At 40.4% G+C, this 25,932-nt stretch overlaps 1 protein-coding gene across 1 annotated transcript in view; it reads right to left on the minus strand.

Moving 5' to 3' along the window:
* The window catches only part of LOC114700725 (alpha-1-inhibitor 3-like), a 62,791-nt gene that overhangs the window by 21,437 nt on the left and 15,422 nt on the right, over positions 1-25,932 (minus strand). The window contains 13 exon segments of the mRNA XM_028880409.2: positions 10-131; positions 384-510; positions 1,247-1,475; positions 2,094-2,265; positions 4,598-4,682; positions 5,709-5,858; positions 9,853-10,002; positions 11,083-11,231; positions 16,285-16,348; positions 16,531-16,758; positions 21,621-21,782; positions 22,434-22,543; positions 22,699-22,813. Of these exon segments, the coding sequence (XP_028736242.1) occupies positions 10-131; positions 384-510; positions 1,247-1,475; positions 2,094-2,265; positions 4,598-4,682; positions 5,709-5,858; positions 9,853-10,002; positions 11,083-11,231; positions 16,285-16,348; positions 16,531-16,758; positions 21,621-21,782; positions 22,434-22,543; positions 22,699-22,813 (1,863 nt within the window).

Below are 25,932 nucleotides of genomic sequence, written 5' to 3' on the forward strand. Positions count from 1 at the left end.
GTCACTCACCTCCACTATCAGGACTTTGACAACTGTGTCCTTCTTCCCAGTTTCAGGAACTGTGGCCACCTCAGAACCACAAGGCTCTGGGGACTGTCGTGCTTCTGCAGTCACAGAGAAATTCACATTCCCTGAAACACACGGCCCACAGAGCTGAGCTCAGATGTGCCAGGAACTTGGCATCCTCCAAACCCCAAGATCTGCAAAGTATCCTCAGTTCTATGAGCAGTTCAAGGGCTTGTCCTGTGTTTAAGAAGGTGGTAAGCATGGTCCAGAAGAAGCCATGACCCAGAGCTTGAGGGCCCAATGAGAAGAAAGTAACTTCAGAACCCTTCCTGCATTCAGTCTTTGTGCACAGAGTCCCTTACAGAGTCTCCACTCACCTAATGATTTGGGAGTTACCAACCAGGATGTGGTGTGCCTCCCGTTGGCACAGAGGCAGTAAGAATCTTCGTCTTTTGACACTGGGACAGCTGTGAAATCGGGGGAGTCTTCCAGCAGCACACCGACCTGTGGCCCCACATGGGCGAAGAAATAGCAAAGATGTCACCACAGGAGGACAACCTATTATGTGTGGATGGAGGTAGGTGAAAGGGTGTGGAGGGGATTTGTGTTAAAAACAGAGTAGGAGCGGTGTTTTTGAAACTCATGTGCCTAAAATGTCACATAAGGTGACACAGAAGCTTGCATGTATTTCATCTGCACATACATGTATAGAATTTTATTTAGCTATCATCTATGCATTATCTACACAAATAAGTAGAGAGTGAACTATATATTTATCTATTCATGATTGCTTTATATTGATGGCAAAGATGTATTTACTGGACTATATTTTTAACTAGTGTGTGTTGGTATACATCTACCTCTAACAAAAGAAAATCCATTGTAGAACAATATGCCATTTTATCGTGACAACAGCCCAGTACATCTTTGTGGACCATATCTTTTGATGGTATCCAGAGACCATACAGAATATCCTGTGTCTGTCAGTACAGTTTGTACTATTTCAATAATGGCAAAATCACCTAATACATTTTATGTAGTGTCCATATTGTTGAACAACTCTTTGTTGTATATGTAGCTAGAGTCTGGGAATTCTTAAGCATTTAGAACCAGTGCTGACAGGCCCAATACAACCCCTTCCTCCCTTTATTCCCTCTTTTCCTTTAATTGTTAGGTAAAGTTTACACACACTAATTTCCCTTTTCCCCTCTGGTCATGCTTTATTCAGAAAGGTCTTCACCCGGATGCATGTAGGGAGGTAGTTCAGCACGGTGGCCTTGAGCGTGAAGGCTTCTCCACGGATCACAGAGTAGGGCATCGTGAGCTCCACAAAGAAGGGCTGGAAGGCTTGGAGAGATACCGCAGGGGAGAGGCCAAGTCCAGTGTCACTGGACAGGCAGAGGGCTCCTGCCTTCCACTCAGTGATGGTGTCAGGGACTGTCACTTCCACTTCAGCTACTCCTGATGAGCTGGGAGAGTGAGAATGTGAGGCCCAGAAAGTGAGCACGTGAACTAGTTATTTCTGAGATGGTCACTATGATTGTGATCTAACGCTATCACCAATGAGAGTGACTTCAAGCCCCCATTTTGAGATTTTAAAAGAGTCATAGGAAGTGAACAGTGTAAACAGGACTCCAGGTGGAAGAATAAGGGTTATTTTGAAGCCTTGTTTACCCAGCTCAAATCATGGCCTCATGACACCTCTAGTCTCTATGTTAGTGGAAATTTGAACATAGATTTGAAGTTGTCTCTGAACTCCCATCTCCACAATACCATAGGACAATTTGTAACTTATATGGTCCACTCCATGTAGCAGTCTAGTAGTCTACTCCATGTAGGACTGCTTCACTTCCTACTCAATACAGCATTCCTGAATGGTTCTAAGCATCGGAAAGTATATGATAAATTTTTATGTGAATTTCCTAAGAGTGATGGAAATAAATATATTTTATAATTGATGGATTGATATGTAATGGTCTTCTAAATAATTTCTGATATTTATGATAGAAATTAATTAGAAAATTACTAGAAAACAAAGAAATAAATTTTCATACCTAGCCCGAATCTTACAAATAGATATTACTTACTTTACTGTGACTAAATCCCAGATCCAGGTTTCAGGGAAGTATTTTCTAATTGTCTCAGCAGGTGGATCTTCACGTGGTGGATCTTTCTTTGGTGGTGGATCTTTATGTACTGGTATGTTCATGATTTCTTCACGTTCTCTGTTAGTCCCATCATCATATGCCTTAGCAGGCACTATGAGGTTACAATAGAATAAATGGACATAGTTCTGAGTACAATGGGATACAATGTACAGGGTAAATGTAGCTTAATTTTCAGTTTCTTCTTGACTGTTAAATGCTATCCAAATGACACTGGAAATGATACATTGAACCTCTCACTTTGGGGGAGAGTGGTGACACCTCTGTCAAAAACAGAAATTATGAAATCCTGGAGAACACATCACCTACTGTAGTTTGATTTGAAGGAACCATGGTGCATATTTTCTTGGGTTGGATAGTCAGGGAATGCTTACAAATATAACGTTACCCCTAGAAGGATTGAAGATCCATAATACTACCTCCTAGGCAACAGATCCTGTGGCTATAATGAGCATCACTCTAGACCAGAGCTGAGTGATGGCTACATTATCAGCAGAAGTTCTTGGAATGCTTTTTCTTTCTCTAGATATCTAGATTTATAGGATTAATGCAATATTTTCATAGGTTTCCATTTATATAAAAACTGAAAGAGGTATAGGTACAAACTCTTAGAACAGAAATACATACAATAGAAAAGTCCATATCAAGGTTATGTTTTGTTTTTTGTTTTCTTTTTTTTTTTTTTGGTGATGCAAAGAAACTTTATAACTCAAAAATTATAGCATTGGATTGGACTTATACTGGCAAGAAATGCAAGATTTGAAGGTGGCAACAGAGGTCCTGTGCTCTGCTTCTTCCAAGAACAAGTATACATGCAGATTTAGTTAGGGCTTCATCTAAGTATTTCCCAACTGAATCTCAGCTTTGGAAATCTCGCCCAATATTAAATTCATAGACACACAGACAGCCTCATTTCTAGAGGTCCTTCTCTGTGATGGCCACAACTTCACACCTGTCTTTCTATTTGCCTTTAATTATTTGGTGTTTTCTATCAAGTATGTTTTTCGTTCATTGCCTTAGCATCTACAAGGATAATTGCCCTATTTATCCACAGTCTAGAGTAGTCACTGTGTTAGGTCCTGTTGCTTGTGATGATATTTCTATTACTTTTCAAATCAGTATGAGGAAAATTAATACAGTCCAGTCAGAATTATGTTTTATTTTATGTTAACACACATGTAAAAATAAATTTTAGTATTTAGAATATGAATAATAATGAAGATAGGGATTAATGATTTCAAGTTATATTGCAAGGTGTAGTAATAAAACCAGCATGGTACTGGCACAAAAATAGACATGTAGATCAATGGAACAAAATTCAAGATCCAAACACAGATCATTTGGTAGTTGACATACATGCAAAAAAACACACACTAGAGGAAAGGCAGCATTTTCAACACATGGTGCTCTGAAAACTGGCTGCTCACATATAGAAGAATGAAAATAGACCTACATCAATGGCCCCACACAAAATCTACTCCAAAAGGATCAAGGACCTCAATGTGAAATCTCAAACTGCTAGAAAGGAAACATAAGCAGTAACCCTCCAAAACAGATGTTCAGGAAAGAACTTTTTAAATAAGACCCATTCACTTAGAAATTAAGGTCAATAATTGACAAATGGGACCTCACAAAACTAACATGTTTCTACACAGCTAAAGAAACAATCAATAGAGTGAAATGGAAGCCCACAGAGTGGGAGAAAAATCTTTGCTACCTATACATATGATAGAGGGTAAATATCCATAGTATATAAAGAACTCAAAAACAAAGAGTCAAGAAAACAGCCCAATTTACAAATGGGATCTAAACACAGTTTTAAAAACATGTCTAAGAAAAATCTTTAAAAAGTGTTCATCATGCTGATAATTCAGGAAATCTAAATTAAAACAACTTTGAGAACTTTAAACCACTTGGCGAAGAACGGGAAAGGGAAACTCTCTCTTGCTGATGGTGGGAATGCAAACTGGTGCAGCCACTCTGGAAGTGTCTCCCATGAAGGAGGAGGGAAAGGTTACACGTGGTTGGTATTGGTTGAAGAGAGTGAGTGTGACCTTTGACCTGAGTGCTTTGCTTCTTCCATCCTCTCCTCTATCTGCAATGCCCGGCTTTTTCCTTCTCTTCTTCATCTCTAATACTTAGGAAATTCTGTTCACCTCTCTCATGTCTACAAAAGTTCTTCATACTTCACATGATTCTCTATTATCACTTTGTCTTATCTGTCCCTTTAACATTGAAGGAATAGTCTCCAATCTCTAACTTCCTTATAGTAGCAGCATGCATTTGGGCACAAATTGCTCAGGTAAGTTTGGGCTCCTTCTCCTGTATTTTGATACTATACATGCTCTATAATTATATTTTATCACCTTTGGTAAATAATTCACATTTATTTTATTCTAAAAATAAATGCTGATTTGTTGTTTTACCTGCTATTGGAGGAAATCCACCATATAAAACACATAGTCTAGGATGTTTGATCTTCAAGTTGGTGAATGCCTTTAAGCCCATGTCCTGGAAAGAAAATTAGTAATCAAGCAAAATATCTCAAAATTTTGAAAAAAACTCAATGTGTATAAAAATTATAGTAACTGATTCAGATATAGGTTCACATGTTCAAGTAGAATTCCTACTCAAATAATATTTTCATGCTCTTTAGAGAGTGTGGTGAGGTACACAGACTTCGTAGTGAGGCATACAGGCTGGTCTTCTTTCTAATACAAAGCACTGTTATTTTAAATGTCACTTACAGCCATGCACAGTGGTGCATGCCTTTAATCCTAGCACTTTGGAAGCAGAGGCTGGTAGATCTCTGTTGTGAGAAACTTGATAGCATTGCGTAAAGATATGTCACTGTGACTGGTTTAATAAAAAGTTAAATGGCCAGTAGCTAGCCAGGGAGAGTAGGCAGGACTTCCAGAAAGGGAGAGCAAGTAGGAAGAGGAATTTAAAATGGGATGGGGGGAGAAAGAGAAAGAGATGCCAGACTGCTAGCCAGAGGAAGCAGGAAAGGAGGACATAAAGAATGAAATAAAGGTCAAAAGCCCCAAGGCAAAATGCACATGAATAGAAACAGGATAAATTAAGATATAAGAGCTAGTGGGACAAGCCTAAGCTAAGGTTGAACATTCACAATTAATAAGAAGCTCTGTGTCCTTACTTGGGAGCTGGCTGGTGGGACAGAGAAAGACTTGTTTCAAATCATGTAAGTCTGAGGCCAGCCTGATCTAAAGAGTGAGTGCCAGGACAGCCAGAACTACATAGTGACACTCTGTTTCAAAAAAAAAAAAAAAAAAAAAAAAAAAAAACCAAACCAGAATTAAGGAAATGCCATTCCTCCACTCTGTGCCTAGACTGGACACTTTCCAAGATGCAGTTTTTATAGTGCTTGGGATGGAATCCATGAACCACCACAGGTAAGGTGGCTGGTCTGCTAGTTATTCACATCCCTGGCCTGACTCTAAAATTCTTTACCAATATAGCATTTCACGAAACCTAAATAACTCCTAGAGCAGCCTGTTAATGGGTAACAATGCTTACCTCCACGTAACTGTAGACATCCCTCTCATCAGGCCGTAAGGGTGGGAGTCCACCATTATCTCCACCCCACCAACACATTTGTCTATCTTCAAATAGTTGGTGTGAACCTGGGATGGCATTGCCGGACTGCATATCTGGCAGATTGTATATCTGTAAGAAACAGGAGACAGGGAGCCTCTTTCTTGGGCTTTCTTGGAAGATTCACACAAAATGAAAAGAATCAGTGTGATCACTGCAAATCATTTCTCAGTTTCTCAATGATCCCCTAACAGAGTTTTCTGAATATTTTCTGTTGAAGATTGCTTTATTCTGAAAGTGTTCACAACATTTAGAAAAAGACTAAAAATACTTCACATATTTAAAAAATATGAACGTAAATCCTGCATATTATATTTGAGAATAATGTAATTTTAATATAATTTAATAAAATATATCAAACACTTAGAAATATATTTACACTACATAAACCATTCAATAAATATAAAATACAAGGTTGTATATTTCTGCCTACTGGTACACTATAAAAACAAACAAAACAAAAATTGAGTTGGTCAGTTCGCAAATAGCCTGAAGAGATCTGAATGAAATTTCTCTACATATTTTTTTTCCTAATATTTTGGGGGAAAATTTTCAAAACAAAACAAACAAACCCAAGCCACCTCCATCTTTGACAGAAGGATGTATTCAACACTCCAAACTGCAGTGCATGTAATTAGAAAGAGGGAGAGGGACTGCAGGTCACGTGTCCAAATGCAAGGGCATCATGGTAGCAGCCACAGGAGAAGCTGATGATGTACAAGCAAGTTTGCCAGACTGCACCCGACCCAGCCTGACACTGGAGGTCAGGAGGCCCTAGAAGGCAAGGCTAGGGGAATGTGTGAGGAAGACAAGAAACAAAGTCTTGTCAACCCAGGATGCTCTGAACCTGTGACTCTGAGACATGAACTTGTTCTTGGGATGGGTGGTGACTCTGGGGAACAAAGCTCGCGAACTGGCTTTTGCCTTTGGTGGCTCCTCCAAAGAACATACTGGCTTGCTCTAAAGTAGCAACACAGCCAGTCATGTGACAGATAGCATCACCCAAGCCCAGACCACAGGGCCAGCTTCAGTTCCCAACTAATCAACTTGCAATTCTTCTACAGATATCCAGTGATAATGACAGAAACCAACATGATCAAAGATAGGAGAGTTGAGGAAAGAATGGTAGTTAGAAACCAAATAATAAAAAGAAAACCTCCAAAGTAAAAAGAAAGAAGAAACAAACAAACAGAAACTATAAATTCTCACAGAGGTGGGGTACATTGTATCCATGCAGTAAACTCAAGATTTTTTCAAATCTAGAGCAGGAAAAAATAGGTTTAGACATAAAACTAATTTGCGACAAAATATTTCAAAATACGTCAGGTACATCTGAAGGAAATGCTCAGAAAGTAGAAATCCCAAGGGCAACTGGGGTAAAAGAAAGACAATGTTAGACAATTTCCTCAAGACACTCACCATCTGCCTAATAAGAGCAATAGACTGAGAGAGAAATATATAAGAATTGAAAAAAAAAATCTTAGAAAAGAAGCAAATTAACCTTTCCATCAAGGTTTTTAACTTGGAATCCCCATGTTCTCAAAGGACTGAGAATTTAGGAATCTGAATATTTGGGTAGGAAAATTCATATCCTTACTTTCTTAGGTATATAACAGAACTTTAACATTGCCTGACTTATGAATCAATAAGCAGCCACATACACACGTATTAGGAAGATTATGAATTTTGACCTCATGCAATATCAGAGATGTTTTCACATTATATTTGGTCTATTCAGGTAGCCTGAAATGCTGTCTGTATCATCATTTGTCAGGACTTGAGTGGATTAAAAGATGGCCAGCTTGATCCACATGGCAGAACAGGGCAACCTTTGCACAATTGGTACTCAGGAACCCTCAGCTTCTGAAGAGGGAACTCCTATTTTCTCAGTGCAGAGACCCCGGCTGGAGGTGGGCTCCACTGGTCCCTACTATACTTAGTTGACAGCCAGTGTGTGGAAGGATGTGAGTTAAGATAGCCCATAGTAAACATAGGAGTGTTTATGCGATCTCTGCTTCAGCCCTTTCTGGTTTTAACTTGCTCAGTGATGATTTGTATTGATATTGTAGCTTATTTGGACTGTTATTTCATACAGGGCATAGTTTTTTTTCAATTCTTCTTTCTGGTATTCTTACATATTTTATCTCATGCATTTAAAAACAGTATGTCAGAAATGATACACAGGCTCACCAGGACACAGTAAGAACCCATGGCCTCAGATGCTTGTGAATATTCTGAATATCTGATATAAATAAAAGATCTTAAAAAAATTCCAGAGAGGAAATACTGAACAAATAGAATGATGCAGAATTAATGGTATTGAGTATCTTAGCACTAACTTAGGAAGATGAATCCATCCACCCAATGTCTCCAGAGTTCTGAGGGAACATGATTTCTTAGCTAACAATTTGCCCATTTCCAAGTACTAATTATCACCATAAGTATAGCTACTGATAGCTGCAAAAGAAGTTTGTCACTGATTCCCTCTTCCTCAGAACAGCACTAGCACATGCTTAGTGCCCCAAGGGAGGCAGCAACCTGAGAAGAAGTCACAGAAGTCAGAAAACACTTTGAAGGGACTTCCCAAAATAGGGGTGAACACCTGTGTTTCAGAAGTCAGCCAGGTGATAGCAGGGTGACAGAGGGCTCTGCTGGTGACAGCAGCAAACTGAGCACTGCCACAGATGCTGGAGAACTGAAATCAGGTGAGGAGGAGGATGGCCTTGAAGCATATATAAGAAGGAACAATTAAATGTCAGAACAGAGGAACACAAATGAGAGGAAATATGACCACAGCTCACTGTCTGACTTCATAAGAGCCACATGTGTTGGTTATAGAAATGAAAACTGTCTAAGGATTTCATACAGTAATCATATAGATTTGTAGGCAAGGTGAAGACCAGAAGGGTCTGCATAATCAGCTTTAATATGCTGCTTTTTAGTAAGAATGAATAGATGATGACAATAATGAATAAAGGCCAATACTCTCCACGAGTGATAGAGAATGTGGAATAAAACAGTAAAGGAATAGCTGTGATCATTGAATGTACAAGCAGCCAAAGCATGGATAGGGCAGGGTGGTGGGAGAAAGGGAACTCTGTTCATGTTTTTTCTTATAACTCTCTGGGCAGTACATGAGTTTGGTTTTTTTTTGTTTATTAACTAATTGCCTGTATTTGTTGGCTCAAACAATGGCTCAAAAAATCTCTTATTTAATGGATTTGGAAAAAGTCGAAATCTAAAAGAAAACCGTATTGATCATATACTTTCCTAAGCATTTTTTTGCATGTGCATTAAAACCTTCATCACTAAAACAAGCTTAAATGCTGGTTTAACTTACACATTAGTTGAAAACTGGGTAGTTCCTAGCATTATCTGAAGTAACACTGTTTTTAAATTGTGTTAGCACCTTACATACATTTTAAAATATGGTATTAGCCAGTGGCAATAATAATGTTTAAAACTATTACAGTGATGATGTAATTTTTCCTAATAAACATCATTCTTAATATGATAGGAAGAAGAGTTTTGATCTCCTTAACTTGGCTGAGACTCCAGTAAATAGTTTATGGCTTGAGTTACGCTTCTGAGAATTTTCAAAATAAGTTGAGTACCTCCTTGTACTCTGCTTTTAAATTTTATAGCATTCTGTCTTATCCTTATTTGAGGAACTCTTGAGATGTATAAGATTCCATTTGTGTAAATCGTTTCATTTGGCTCCCCCAGACAGCGTCTCTCTGAAAAGCTCCATCATGAGCGTGTTAGGGGACTAGCCACTCCTGGGGTAGGAGAGGCACAGTAAGAACCCAGAATGCCTGGGTCACACACAAGCTTTACAACTCACTGAATGCTGGACTTCAGGCTTTGTCTTGAATTTATTGGCTGAGTTTTCAGAGCTTTCTCCTTGGAATTTTATGATGAAGAGCTCCCTTAGTGATGCCTTTAGCATTAAATATGATATTTTTACGGTAGAGATCCCTAGTGTCTGAATGACCACTCTTTTATCAGAACCATCATCTCAGAGCCTCACCACAGGCCTTTCTTGGACAGGATGATGGGGACTCACCCAGGAAGGGGAAACCTCAGCTTCAGGCCTCAGGAGCAGCATGCTTTGGTCCACAGCTCTCAGGCCACAGAGGGACTGAGGAGAAGCTGTAACACGCAGATGGGCCTGTGAGGCGGGAAGACTTTGGGCTGGGGTGAAGGTCAGGTCCACCTGTGGGAAGGGAAATCAAGCTTAGCCAGCATTCCTGCTCTTGCAGCCAAGAAGCCTAACACACGAGTCACCCTGTAACTCTGCATGCACATTGTTTACCAGATTATGACTGTCGGAACTCAGCCACGGCTCATTGCTTCCTTTACTGGGATTGAGTTAGGAAGACAGGAGATGTGTCAGTCAAACTCTGAAGCAACAAACAACTATTTCAGCTCCCTGAAATTCTTGTTAATAGCTCATTTTTGGTATGTGAGTGTGGTGTAATGCACACATGTGTGCAGGTGCATGTATTCATGCACCCAGCAGAGGCCAGAGGAGGGTGTGTGTGTCCTGCTCTCACTCTCTATCTTATAGACTTGAGACTGTCTCTCATGAAGTTGGAGCTACACTGGCCGGTGGAAAGTTCCAGCAATTCTCCTGCCTCTGGCCTCCACAGCAGTGGTGTTGTAGAAGCTTCCAGTCATGCCTGGCTTTTTACATGAGCACACATTTAACAGTGTTGTATCATAACATTTAATAACAGCAAAGCTCTCTTATCTATGTGTCCTTATCACACACATAGGAAAATGATAATGAAAAATTAGAAGGAAACTAAATACACTAACCATTGATAGGCCTGGATTCTATTACTGGTCTTGCATAAAGTGATGTGACATTAGGGTCTATGAGATTGCTCAGCGGGTAAAGGCACCTGCTGTTGACCTCATGACCTGACCTTGGTCTCCTGGACTCATGTTGGAGGAGACAGACATGTGAACATGGTTCTCTTTTCCCCACATGTGTGCACTCATGTGCACGTACACATGGCATAAATATAATGATTTTTAAGTTACAGGACTTGGGACTCGTTAGCCAGTTATTAATCACTCAGTTCCCCTCTCCTGCTCCACTTCCTTGCTTTCTTTCTTGCACCCTCCAGCCATTCTGGGGGTTTGTGAACAGAAATCTGGCACTCTGGTGCTGTCTGTATGTTTGCCACTGAGGCACACACCAATTGCCAGGGTTAGTGTATCTGAAATCTGTATCCTTAAGCCATTTTTTCTCTTTTCAAATAGAAATTTAAAGAAATAAATCACTTACTTTGTTGAGAAGACACTTTTCAACTTCAAATTTTGCAGAATCTGCAACCATTTCTCCATCAGGCAAGATGGTGTAGATGAGTACTTTAGCCTCAGGAGCCATGCTCAAGTCCACAGGGATCTCCAGGGCAAAGTCGCCTTTCACTGGAACTGGAGGGAATGGAAAGAGACAGTTATGGGTCAGAATACTGACAGGAAAACTCAATTAACTAAACACAGGGGTCTGGTGGACAGTCTGTATGTGGAAGACTTCTTACATCTGGGCTGTTCTGTGGTTAATTGTTTGTATGCTAATTATGTCAGGAGGGTATGGGACGCTCACAGCAAGATACCTTCCACCAAGATGTTCACCATGGAAAGTTATATTGGTGATTTATAGCTAACTTCTCATCTCTATTACACCTTAACATCCCAAACAGGATCTGTTAGATACTCTTGTTATAAAAATGGGTGAAACAACCTTGACTAATGTTTCATTTATTATTTAGATAATAATATAGATGAAAAATATAGATGACAACCTAGTACTCAAAGAGCTGATCTTTAATGATTATCTCAGCTACATTTGAAAACAATAAGCATATATTTGTAGTCAATAAAATGTTTACTGTATTTATATTTCTTGAGAGAAAATTATGCAATTTTAGAAGTCTCTTGTATTATTTCTGGTGAACACGAGGTGATTCATAAACCTTCTCAAGATGAGTGCTATGAATCCTGTTTAATGTTTGTAGAAGAACTAACTGGATATTTTATTAAATAGCTAAATAGTTTTTATAACTGACAAGGAAGCCCTTCTTCCGTAAGTTTGTTGAGCATCTAGCAAGTCCCTATCACTTCTAGAAATCACTTGGAAGACTTCTATGAAACTACATACACAAATTTATGTGTTTCATGCAGTCAATACTGTAATGAAGAGAAATGGATAATAGGCAAATTATAGAAAATATATTTGCATGTGGTAAGTGCTCTTTGGGAAGGAAAGGATGGCAAGAAGATGAATACTGAGAATACTGGGATCCAGTGGTAACTTGGGATTTTAATAGGAGCAGGTAGAAGGGGCCCCATTAAGAGAGTAACAGTTGAGCCAAGTAGAACTCAGCATTGTTATCAGGATATGACAGAGTGATTTCTTTTCTTTCTTTTTCTTTTTTAAATGGATAATAGAGATTTATTAAGATATAAATTGAGGAAATACACTCACAAATATAGAACAAGTAAACAGTTGAAGTTGTCCTCTGTTCTGACTAGGAGCGAATCCACCTGGCAGTCTGAGCATGCCAGGAAGTTGGAAGCAGGGGCCTCATGACCCCTCTCTCTTTTCTTTTAAAGAGGAGAGAGATACTCAGTTGTTAAGAGCACTGACTGAAATCCAGAGGACCCAGGTTCACTCCAGGAAAAAGGAAGAAAGAAAAATATGAGTCCTCTCTCCTCTCATTTTAAGAGATCACCTAGGAAGGTAAGAAGCACTGCCTCCTTTGGGCCATATAGCCCAAGGTCGTGGGCAGAGCAAATGCTACTACATCCATTTATCCATTGATTGGCATCTAGTTTTGAAGATGAAAGAAGACTGATATCTCTCAGAGCATAAAAGTGGCCTCAAGAAGCTGAGAATCCCCTCAGGTAATAGAAAAGAGACAGAGGTTTTCATCTTTCAATGGAAAAAGACCAAATTCTTGCAAAACTGCAATAGACAGGGAGTGATTTCATTTCTTAAGTCACAGCAGCTATGATTCCTGCCCAAGACCTTTGCAACATCAAGCCTGTCAAAATTCCAGCATGGATGGGGAGGGGTTCACGGAGACCCAATCTTAGCTAAAGAGATGTTGACATTGATGGCTGCTGAGGGGAAGATGAGTCAGATTTCTTCAGGGATGCAGGCCCTGGTAGACTGCTCATGTTTCAGTGAATGGCCACATACCACATGCACATATGGGGAGCACTCACTGACCTTAACCAGTTAAAAAAAAGGACGGGAAGTAGGGATGGGGCCTGGTGGAGGTAGTCAGGGAGGAGTTGGAGGAGATTAATGAGGAGTAGGTATGATTGAAATACTTTGTACATGGAAAAAAGAATGCATTTTCAATCAATGGTGCTGGCATAACTGGATGTTGGCATGTAGAAGAACAAAAATAGACCAATATAAATCATCCTGCACAAAACACAAGTTCAAGTGAATTAAAGACCTCAACATAAATGCAGTTACAGAATCTGACAGAAGAGAAAGTGGGAAGTAGCCTTGAACACACTGGCACAGGAGACAATGTAGTGGGTGGTTGTCTGTGCCATGCCCTGAAGCACCAGCTGTAGTGAGGCAGCAGCTAGCTGCTAGGTACCTGCCTCTTGGGCTTAGCCTGGTTGGGCACCCTTAAGACCTGGGATGCATGAACATATATGTACTCTCTTCCCTTTGCTACCTCATGGTCTTGGATGCTGGTGTGGATCAGAGCAGAGCTCTCTGGAGAAGAGCAACGAACGATGCCTCATTATTCTAGGATCCTGCTATAATCCCTATTTCCTGTATTGTGAGTTTCCTGTATTATACGTTAACACCCCCAATAAATTCATACAATCATTAATCTATTTTTGTGGATTGGTAGTGATTTAATTGCATTTAGATAATTTCCTGAATAGAGCACCAGTAGAACAGACACTAAGATCAATAATTAATAAATTGGACCTCATGAAATTGAAAACTTCTGTAAGGCAAAGGACATGATCAGTAGGACAAAACGGCCACCTATGGAATAGAAAAAGATCTTCATGAACTCCACATCTAACAAAGGGCTGATCTCCAAAATATATAAAGAATTCCAGAAACTAGACATCAAAAAAATTAAATAAATAATTCAATTTAAAAATAGGGTACCGACTAAGCAGAGAATTCTCAACAGAAGAATCTCAAGTGGCAGAGAAAGCTTAAAGTAATGTTCAACATCCTTAGTCATCAGGGAAAGGCAAATCAAAATGACTTTGAGACTCCATCTTATACCTGTCAGAATAGCTAAGATCAAAACCACAAATGACGTCTTATGCTGAAGAGGATATAGAGCAAGAGGAACACTCCTCCATTGCTACTGGGAGTGCAAACTTGTACAGCCACTTTGGAAATCAATATGGTTTTTTCTCAGAAAACTGGGAATTGATCTACCTCAGGACCCAGTTATATCTCTCTTGGGCATATACCCAAAGGATGATTAACCATACTACAAGGACACTTGCTCAACTACATTCATAACATCTTTATCCATAATACTCAGATCTTGGAAACAACCTAGATGCTCCTCAACTGAAGAATAGATAAAGAATATGTTGTACATTTACACAATGGAGTATTACTAAGCTGTTACAAACAATGACATCAAGAAAAAGTAAATGTATTATGTAGTAATGGCTGTCTTGAAACTCTATGTAGAATAGGCTGACCTCCAACTCACAGGTTGCATCTGCCTATTGATTGGTAGGATAAAAGGTGTGTACCACAAAAAAAGAAAAAAATGTAAATGGATGGAACTAGAAAAAAATCATCCTGAGTTAGGTAACACAGACCCAGAATGACAAATATGGTAAGTATTCACTCATAAGTGGATATTAACTGTAAAGTATAGGATAACCATGCTAAAATGCACAGATGCAGAGAGGCTGGGTAACAAGGAGGTTCCAAAGGGGGACAGGATGTATGGATTTCCCTGGGAAGGGGAAATAGAAAAGATCTTGTAGGTGGACTGGGACAGGTGGGGATGGGAACTTGAGGGATCATGTTGGGAGGTGAATGGAGGGGGAGAGTACTGAAAGAGATGACTGGAAATGGGGCATATTTTAGAGTCAGGTTGAAACCTGATGCAAAGGAAATTCCTAGGAATCAACAAGAATGACCCCAGGTAAGACTTCTAGCAACAGTGGATATGTAGCCTGAACTGGCTTTCTCTTGTAATCAGATTGGGGACTACCCTAATGGTCATCAGAGAGTCTTCCTTCAGTAACTGATGGAAACAGATGCAGAGATCCACAACCAAACATTAGGCTGAAGAGAGGGAGGAAGGATTGTAGGAGCCAGAGGGCTCTAGGACATCAAAAGAACAGAAACCACAGAATCAACTAACCTGACTCATAGGAACTCACAGAGTCTAGACCAATAACTAGGAATCATGCATGGGCCCAACCTAGTCCCTTTGTACATATGTGACAGTTGTATAGTTTGGTTTAGTTGGAAGACTCCTTACAAAAGGAGCAATGACTGTCCCTAACGCACTTTGGCTGGCTTTCAGGAACCTGTTCCTCATACTGGATTGCCTTGTCCAGCCTGAACCCAAGGGGAGGAACTTAGTCTTACTACAATTTGATGTGCATGATTTTTTAATAGCCATGTGAGGCCTGTTTAACAGACACAGGAGGAATGGACTGGGGAGTGGGAGGAGGCGGTGGGGGCAGAGGAGGGAGGAGAAACTGCAGTCAGGACGTAAAATAAAGAAATTAAAAAATACATTGTACAAATATATGTAACTTTCAAAGAATAAATAAAATGTCTTTAAAAATAAAAACAAAGGACTGGAAATATAGCTCAGAGTTAAGATCACTTGACGTTCTTGTAGAGGACCAAGTTGATTTCTAGCACCCACTCAGGCTGCTCAGAACTCTGTAACTACAGCTTCAGGGGATCTGATGCCATGACTTTGGTGGCACCTACACTGATACACACATTCTTACACACACACACACACACACACACACACACACACACACACACGCATGCACACACACATATGCACACACAATTTAAAAATATAAAAATGAATCAAATTGATGTATCTAGAATGTTTTAAAGATCAGTGATGTCACCCTTCATATTTATTTTGGATGGACACTAAGATAACATATTTTGCCTTGGTGATAATCTGTGTGTGAATGCATAGATTCATCACTTGGAGTATTTTGTGTTTTCAGATGTTACAGCTTCAGAACAGATAGTTCCCCATGTTGAATGATACCCAGTTTGGAAGTCTGAGAGTTTTCCATCCTGAAGGTCCTGGTATGAGTGACAACCTACATTAGATGGCAGAACCTTGACTTACTGCTGTGGAGAGTGTTTATGGTGACACACAAACACCATGGCATCCTTAGTTGCTCAATGGTGAGATCTGGCTGGTGAGTATGTGGGGAACTCAGTTGGAGATGTGTTACTGTGCGGGTGGGAAACACTCACATTCTCCTGGCTCCATGGGGTGAGTATGGCTTCCAGTCTGGATAATGCTGCCCTTGGCCATGACCTAAAATAGAAAGTGTTTTCCAAGCTTACATTTATATTTTACAAAGCTTTCTTCTAATTGACAAATCTACTGTTTGAGACCCAGACAGAAATACCCAGCCTAGAACCCAACATGTCAGAAGGAGAGACATGGTCAAGAGATGAATGACTCTTTGTAGTTCTCAACATGGAGGTAGAACTCACCAGGTAATAGAAGATAAGCTCTCCCATCACTCTTAAGAGCGGCCCCTGCAGAATAAAATGTGCCTGAACCATGTGATTCTGATTGCAGAGCAAGACACCAGCCTCTGTCTCCAGGTGGACGTAGCTCCTGCTGAAGGAGTATACACTGTGAGCCACATGATGTATCTCTGCGTGCTCTTCTGCTGTACAAGGATGATGGATGCATGAATTTTCCTCCTTGTGGTAGACCTGGAGAAACAACAAATTTTGTCATTAATCATTTTAAAAATTAGATGTATAAAATTATTTATATAACATTCATATGCTTCAATAAGTTTGAATCCAGTTACTGGAAAATTGGGGGATTTGGAATAAGTTTTATTGTTTTGTTTTTCATATTTCTATTTTGATGTTGAAATTTGCACATTTGTGAGGATGAATATAGGACATCTACTATTTAAAGCAAATTTTTTTAATGAATAGCCTTCTTTGAAAGGCTTGATCTCCAATAATCCTCAGGAGCATGGAGGAAATTCCAAAAAGTTCATCAACACCAAAGTAAAGTAGATGTATGAATATCATTCAAAACAACTAAAAATACCTGTGGTGATATTTTATTTGCATGTTAATGAATAAAGTTTGCCTGGAGATCAGAGGAAATAGACAGCCATTTTAAGTAAACACAAAAGTCAGGCAGTGGTAGCACATGCCATTAATCCTATTACTTATCAGGCAGGGTCTCTGTGTGTTCAAGGACACACTAGGAACAGAGCCAAGCATGGTGACACATGCCTTTAATCCCAGTACCAACCATAGAGAGCTGGAGGGCTGTACAGATAGGCAGTGACAAGGAAGTAAGGACGAGGGTAGGCAGGAGGTGGCTCACATTTGGAAGCTGCAGCATGGTTAGGAAACAATATCTGGTGCCTAATCTTATTTCCCTGACCTCTCAGGCTTTCACCCCATATTGGCTCCATGTTTTTTATTTAATAAGACCGCTTAGAAATTTGTCTACAAATACCTACTATAACCCAATTCCAATGAACAGAAAGGGAAAATACACTGAAGTTAAACACTTAGGTTAAAAAACAGAGAGAGTAGCCTCTTGGCACTTCTAGGTCTGGTGGTCTCACTGAGGACAGTCACAGGTCCACCCCAGGCATCTAGACTTGGGGCAGGAAGAAATCAACCATGAGCCTGCTGGGCACCACCATTATGGTGAGTGAATACAAGGTGGGGAAATGAGAGAGAGAGAGAGAGAGAGAGAGAGAGAGAGAGAGAGAGAGAGAGAGAGAGAGAGAGAGGCAGAGGCAGAATGAGTCATGTGCTAGGGAGAGAGTCAGATCTGAAGAGGGCAGTGAGGAACAGGCTGATGTAGATGGCCTGCTTGCCACAAAGGGCCTGCTGTTGTTCCAGCTGGGCTGCTGCCAAGGGCCATGAACTTGGTCCATGGTCCTGATGTAGCTTTGTGGGTCTGTATTGATGTCCGTGGCTTCTGTTACCACTGAGGATGGCCCAAGCCACCACCTGTGACCATGTCTACAACCAAGGGATGTGCCCCCACAGGAGCCATGCCGATCTAAGAGGCCTATGCTACCACCCTGGAGTATTGAGACTGCTGCTAGGGGCCATGTCTGGGGCTGTAACACTGCTGTGGCCTGACTCTGAGTTGACATTGTGGCTCCTGTTGTCCTGAAGGGCCATGCAGAGCCCTACAGTCTGGGCTAAAACCTGAGGTCATGTTGGTCTTTGAAGGTCAAGCTGCTGCCAGGGTCTTACAGACCAGGGTGGCCTGTGCTGCCACCCAAGGCCATGGTATCATCAGGACCCAATCTATGGGCATGGGCCATGTCTAGGTCTGTGACCCTACCAGAGCCTGAGTCTGGGTTGATGTCCATGGCTCCTGTTACCATCAAAGCCTGAGTAGATGCCAGAGGGATTGCCTGCCACCTGGGGACATGTTGTGTTTGGGGTCCATGCTGCTTCTGGGGAGATGCTGATCTGGGTGAGGTGCAATGTCAGCTAGGGCCATGGTGATATCTGGGCCCAGGCTGCTGCCAGGGATCATGTCTTGGGTCAGTGGTCCAACCACAGCTGGGGTTGGTATGGATTTATGTGGCCTGTATTGCCACCAAGGGCCACACAGATATCAGAGGTCTGGGCCACCACCTAGGGCCATTTTAGTGTCCAAGAACTGAGCCTCTGATTGGGCCATACAGATCTGAGTAACCCTTACTGCCACCCTGGGCCATGGTGTTTGTTGTCTGGACCTGGACTGCTGCTAAGAGTCATGTCTGGACCTGTGGCCCTGCTGCAGCCACAGTCTGAGTTGATGTCCATGGCTCCTGTTATCATTGATAGCAGTGAGGATAGGCTTGCACACAATTGGTCCAGCCCCTCCTTGGCTACAGGACTGGGAGAACTGGCCCTGGCCCTGACTGACTGCAGCACTCAGGAGAGTGGGCCTTGTACCTCCCCAGGGCATACAGTAGAGCAGTCCCTGCTGGTGAGGGTGTGGGAGATCTGGCCCTGAAGGTGTCAGAGTGGGAGAGCTAGCCTCATGGTCTGTCACGTGATGGCATGGGGAAGGGAAATATTTCCACCTGCCCCTCATCACTCACCTCTCACCACCCACTGCAGGCAAGAAAAGCTGGTCCTAGGGTCATGAGAGTGGGAGAGCTGGTCCTGCCCCTCAGCAGCCACAGCATTTGGGTGAGTGGTCCCTGTACCTAGCCCTGGCAGCACAAGGGAGCTGACCCTGTTGGTGGTGGTGCAGGTGAGCTGGTCTGGAGGGCATAGGAGCAAGAGCACTGACCCTCCCCATATGCCATGTGGTGGCCTGCCTGAGGAAAATGCCCTCCCTATTTGCCCCTTGCCACCCAAGGCAGGTGAAGAGCTGTCCCCAGGGTCATGAGAGTGGGAACCCGGGCCTGCCCCTCACCAGCTGCAGCTCACAGGAGAGCAGGCCTTGCACTTTGCCTGGGCAGCACAACAGAGCTGACCCTGTTGGCAGGGGTCAGAGGTGAGCCAGGTCTGTGGATGTGAGCACAGAACTGCCCAACCCCCTCCTGCTGAGAGCTGCTGGTAGCAATGGCTTTACCTGAGGCCATGGGTGTATACAGCAGGTAAAAACTAGTATTCAACAGGTTGACCCACCACATGCAGTGAACACTTACTTACAAGTAAAGATGTGTGGACTAAAGGTACATTGTGTGACTCACTGGGACAGACAACAGCTTCTACATTGATATGCTTTTGGTTTTTAGTGATTTTTTTTGTTTTGATTTTGTTTTACTTTTAAATTTTGAGGGTTTTTGGGGGGTGGGTATCGCAAGGTCAGAGGGCAGAAGTGAGGGGGTGGAGAGACGGGTGGGATTGGGATGCATGATGTGAAATCCACTAAGAATCAATTAAAAGTTTTTTTTTAATGCAAAAAGAAATTGAGGTAAATTTCATTATTAAAGTAGCAAAAAGGGAGTCTGGGGAAAAGAAAAAAGAAGCAAGATCAGAGAGAAAAGAAAGGGAGCCAAAGTCTGAGAAATAAAATCCAGGAACAACACACTAGAAGTCTGAAGTATGTGACGTGAATGGAAAGAAGACTACTGGGGCAGAAGTGTAAGAGTTGGGGGGGGGCGTTGGAGAGATAATTGGGGAGGAGGGTCAAGAAAAAAATGTATAAAAATGCATAGTGAAACCTGTTACTTTCTATGCTAATTAAAATCAAACAGAAACAACAAACTCAGAGGAGGAGGGGGAAAGGAGAAGTGGGGTGGGCAGGAGGGTGAGAAGGAAGAAAAGTCTGAAGTAAAACCAGGAAAGAATAAAGGAAATCTAATTCTTGTGACTTAGGAAGAGATGAATCTTTCCTAAGGCCTTATTTCGAGGATCCACCAGAAACACGAGAAGAGAGGGCAGGGAAGTGACTTGTTCCATCTGAGCCCCAGTCAGGCAGATCAAGGTAGACATCCATCAGAAGAGCAAGGTAGACATCCATCAGAAGAGCAAGGTAGACACAAAAAAAAAAAAAAAAAAAAAAAAAAAAAAAAAAAAAAAAAAAAAAAATCAGAAGAGCAAGGTAGACATCCATCAGAAGAGCAAGGTAGACATCCATCAGAAGAGCAAGGTAGACAGGCCATCAGGAGAGCAAGGTAGACAGGCCATCATATCAACTCAGACAGGCCATCAGAAGAGCAAGGTAGACAGGCCAACAGATCAACTCAGACAGGCCATCAGAAGAGCAAGGTAGACATCCATCAGAAGAGCAAGGTAGACAGGCCATCATATCAACTCAGACAGGCCATCAGGAGAGCAAGGTAGAGAGGCCATCAGATCAAGGTAGACAGGACATCAGAAGAGCTAGGTAGATGGGAAACAGAAGAGCAAGTTAGACGGGCCATAAGAAGAGCCAGGTAGACAGGCCATCAGAAGAGTGAGTCCCAGCCTGAGCCACCAGCTGAGCTAAGACAATGTCAGAAGCACTGCAGGGCTGACTTCTGGTCACTGAGTCTATGTATGTGCTCGTGTGGGGTCTGTTAAGTAATGACAGTGTGAGCTACGTGTGATCTCGCCAGCTAAACCTATCTTCTGACTGGCTGAGTTTCTTCTTACATCAGAGGAACGCTCTCAGTGTGTGTGTGTGTGTGTGTGTGTGTGTGTGTGTGTGTGTGTGTGTGTGTGTGTGCCTGTGTCTAAAGCAGGAATAGTGTAGCATCAATCATATTCAGTTACACATTAACTGCCTCTTGTTTGAGAAAATGGGCACAGCATATTTGGATAATGAACTTGAGAATACACAGCACCTGTTCTTGACTGAATAGATAAAAATATACTTTTAATCATTTTTAATTGAAAGTCCTGACTTAAGATATATAGAAGACAAACAAAATAAAAGAGTCTATGAAAATATTGTATTTAAAAGAATGTATTCATAATGTGTGTACTTACTTCTCTAGCCCTTTGCTCATACATTTATTACTGATCAGAAACCTTTTATGTTTTGCCCTAAAATAAGAAAATTTGGCATGGGAATATTTTTCATCAAGCTACACATTATTGAGTTCAAGCTGTTAGAAAGCTTCGCCATGTGTCTTATGCCCTCATTTCTGACTTACTTTGATAGTGAGGGAAGACCCCTCGATGTTGGTGGTGTTGATGGAGAACTCTGCCAGGCCATGCTGATCAGAGGTAGTGACATTGGTGTAGTCAAGTTCATGTGCTTTGATGAAGATTTGCTCATTTGGCATGGGAGATCCTTTGATATCCACTAGGCGGACCTAAATTGAACAAGGAAGAAAAGTATGGTGTAGGTATGATGATACCATACAGAATAGAAGAGAAAAACTTGTTTCAAAATATTATCAATATCACAAAAGATGCACCAACTAATTCAGTATGTGTAAGACATTTTACAAATATCTAACACTTTAAGATCTACACCAGTAGGACTGGCTGTGCTGTGAAAGCCAGAGGCTGAAGGTGTCATATTCTTAAAATGACTCCATAATAGATGCTTCATACTTAGCTGCTATTCACAAGAAACCATCGAAGAATTCATTGTGTGAACTAAGGGAGGCAGATGCACTGACACAGGCAAAATAAAATCTAGTGAGGACACTGAGGCTAACGGAGAGTGGGGCTGGTTATGAATATGTAGCATATCTTGCTGCATTGTTGAAACACAGTGACACTTAAGGGTTTAAAATTTTCAAGGACAGTAATTATAAATAAAAATTTTGATCCATATGCTTTAGGCTTGGGGCTTCTTGATAACTTATAACATTGTAACTTGATAACATATTATGCCACTATGCTAAAATTTTTGTACTGGAACCACTGATATCAGACAAGTTTAACACTGAGCAGAATGGCCTAGGTTGAGGTATCACAATACAGCCCAACTACTTATGAATAAAAAAGTACTTTACTTTCACTACGAATGGAATCCCACGTTTAAAGTGTGAATCTGCTTTCACAAATATGAGTTTGGTTGTGGTTCTTTCAATTTTAGATGTCCCAGATCCTATGAACTCAAATCCTGAAAAAGAAATTAGCAACAATGGAAGCCCAAGACAGTTAGTGAAGAATTGCTTGTTTTCTACATCCTTTTTCTGTATTGTTCAAACCACCACTGACATGAACAGGTGTGAATTATCACAGCTCTTTTTTTATATTCTCAATTTACTCACATACCTGTCCCTTCTTCTATAATCCTTGCACTCACAAAGAGACGATGGGCTTCATGTCTTTCCCTTAAAGGAAGCACAGGGATGTTTTCTTCTTGTGTGATGCAGCCATTGTGGTCTAGCTGTTATGCAGGATAAAAATAAGGTAACATGGTACACTGTTTATATTGACAGTCGACTCAAACCCACACGAGGACTACTTTGAGAAAAATGAGTGCTTAGCGCTAAACAGTATGACATTCTGGTCCTAATCATGGGACTTGGCTCATACACTGAGCTGCTGTGGGCCATGAGCATGAGCCAGTCACAAAGTTGTGTTGACGTAGTCATCTATAAAAATAATGATTATCTTCATAACACATTAGGAGAATTAAGTAAATTCACAATTAAATGTAATCAGAACACTTACTTGTGTGCCACTAGGACTTAATAATCACTTTGCATTATTTAAAATATCAACCACAGGCTTGGATGTAGCCCAATGGTACATTTCACTAGTAGATATCAAACTGTTGGCTTGATACTGAGTACCAGTAAATAGATAAAGTGAAATCTATTTCCAGAGAGTAATGGGCCTTAGGAGCTACCTCTGTGTGGTTCTGTGAATTGAGAAAAGTCTTCATAAGAAATAACTGACATTATTCTGAAATGTGAAAGAGAAGAGTCACTAGAATCACATTACTTTGTTCTTAATTCAGTTTTAACTTCACAGCTTACTTTACACTGTGTGCCATTCTCTTTTGTACCCTGATGGCTGGCATCGTAGTGTGCTTTATTTTATTTAAATTGTGTTGCTCTATCATCCTTGGTTTTCTGGTGTTATTGCATTTTGTTTCGTTTTGTTTTATTTTATCACTGAAAGCTAGAGGTGAATGAGCTGTTAAGTGAAAACTGCTTCCTAAGAAGACCCCCAAATAAAACTGGTGAGAGATCTATCACAAGAGATTTGTAGATCACAATGTAGAAACACAGGAAACATGACACTAGGCAGTGTGAGAATTACATAAGGGTACGACTCGTCATTATAAACCCCAGAATTCTGAAATTGTGGTGATGCTGGACAAATTATCTAATTGTCTAGTTTTGGAAATGACTAGTGACCTCAAAGAGGATTCAAACAAGCAGATGATGGTATCAAGTCAGGATAAGAATGAGAAAGTCAGTAATAGATGACATGGTTAATAAAAGATAAATGGCATGTGAATTAACCAGAACATCCAAAAAAATCATAGGAAATAAATAAATAAATGATTATCAACAAACAGACTTAAATATAAATGATGTTAACTCTCTTAATAAGAGACATGGGACAACTAATTAGACTACAAAAATGAAAAGATAGTGTGGTAGTTTGAATGTACTTGGCCCCCATAAGCTCATAGGGAGTGGCACTATTGGGCGGTGTGGCTTTGTTGGAGTAAGAGCAGCCTTATTGGAGGAAGTGTGTCACTGTGAAGGCAGACTTTGAATCTTTATATGGTCAAGCCACACCCACTATTGTTGACCACCTCCTGTTGCCTGCACTAGATGTAGAACTCTCAGCTACCTCTCCAGCACCAGGTCTGCCTGCACACTGCCAGGCCCCACCATGATGATAATGGACTGAACCTCTGAACTGTAAGTCACCCAATTAAATGTTTTCCTTTATAGGGGCTGTTGTGGTCATGGTGTCTCTCCACAGCAATAAAAACCCTAACTAAGGTAGATAGGAAAGGATAGATCAAGAAAATCCAAAGCTGATAAGAAGCAGAAGTATCAATACTTATATCTGATAAAATAGACTTCAGTCCAATGTTAGTTACAGGAAATAAAATATCACTACCTATTAGTGAAGTGAATAAACCAAAAAAAGAGTACTGAATAAACATGTTAATGCATCCAATTTCATGATAGAAATAATACTAATGAAAGGATACATAGGTTCAGATGAAGTAATAATGGGTGACTTTAGTACTCCACACTCATTAATTGCCCATCTGGACAAAAATATAATAATTTCCAGAGTGTTATATAAGAATTTCATCTGAATTTAAACATTTCATCTGTAAGGAGGCTCACTAAGACTCAGGACATATACAAGACTTACAAGGCTCAGGAATTAAACAACTCATAAGTCTCAAGAAGTTCCTAAAACTGATAAGATTATAAGGTGACAAATAGGCTAAAAGAATTCATGTCCACCAAACCAGCCATAGAGAGAATAACAGAAACAATACTTTGGACTGAGGAGGAGAATATGCATAATAAGAGGCTACAGAAAGAAAAAAAATAAAGCTATAATTATAGACACATGAGAGGATTAAACAGAAATAGTAACAAAATAATAAAGTGACAGTAATCAATATACATCTTTCAGAGATAACTTTAAATATTAATGGCCTCAACTCTCCAATCAAAAGACACAGGATAGTTGAATGGGTTACAAAATCAGTCTTTTTGTTGTTCACAAGCAACTCATTTTGTCTTCAAGGATAGGCACGACCTTACAATGAAAGGATGGAAAAAAAGTGTTCAAAGCAAATGACCAGAAAGCAAGCAGAAATTGATATTCTGATGTCTGACACAATTGATTTAAAACCAAAATTAATCAGAAGAGATAAAGAGGAACTCTTTATTCTTATCAAGGGGACAATTAACTGAGAAGACACTACAATTCGAAACATATATGAACCAAACTCTAGCACACACACTTTCATAAAAACATACTACTGAACTTCAAGACACAGATGAAACCAATTCAGTAATTATAGAATTATAGTTGGTTTCTGAACCCTAATTTCTCCAACAGGGCATGTGGACAGAATCATCAGAATTAAATGACATCATACATTAAATGAAGCTAACATATATCTTTAGAATACTCCACCTAAACACCAAAGAATATTTATTCTTTGAAGTAACAAATGGAAATATCTCTAAAATAGACAAAATATTTGGACACAAAACAAATCTGAACAAACATAATTGTTGAAAGTTGAAATAACCAAGTGTGTCCTATCTGACCACAATGCAATAATTCTTAGAATCAACAACAAAAGAATTTCTAGAAATTACACAAAGTCATGGAAATTAAACAGCCCAATACTGAATAATTAATGAATCAAAGAACAAATCAAGAAAGGAAAAAAAAATTAAATCCTGAAATTAAGTGAAAATGAAAACACACCACAATAAAACCTCTGGAATGCATTCAAAGCAGTCCTAAGAGGGACATTTACAAGTCTGAGTATTGATATAAGAA

Source organism: Peromyscus leucopus, chromosome 3 (assembly GCF_004664715.2).
Source record: "Peromyscus leucopus breed LL Stock chromosome 3, UCI_PerLeu_2.1, whole genome shotgun sequence".
NCBI lineage: Eukaryota > Metazoa > Chordata > Mammalia > Rodentia > Cricetidae > Peromyscus > Peromyscus leucopus.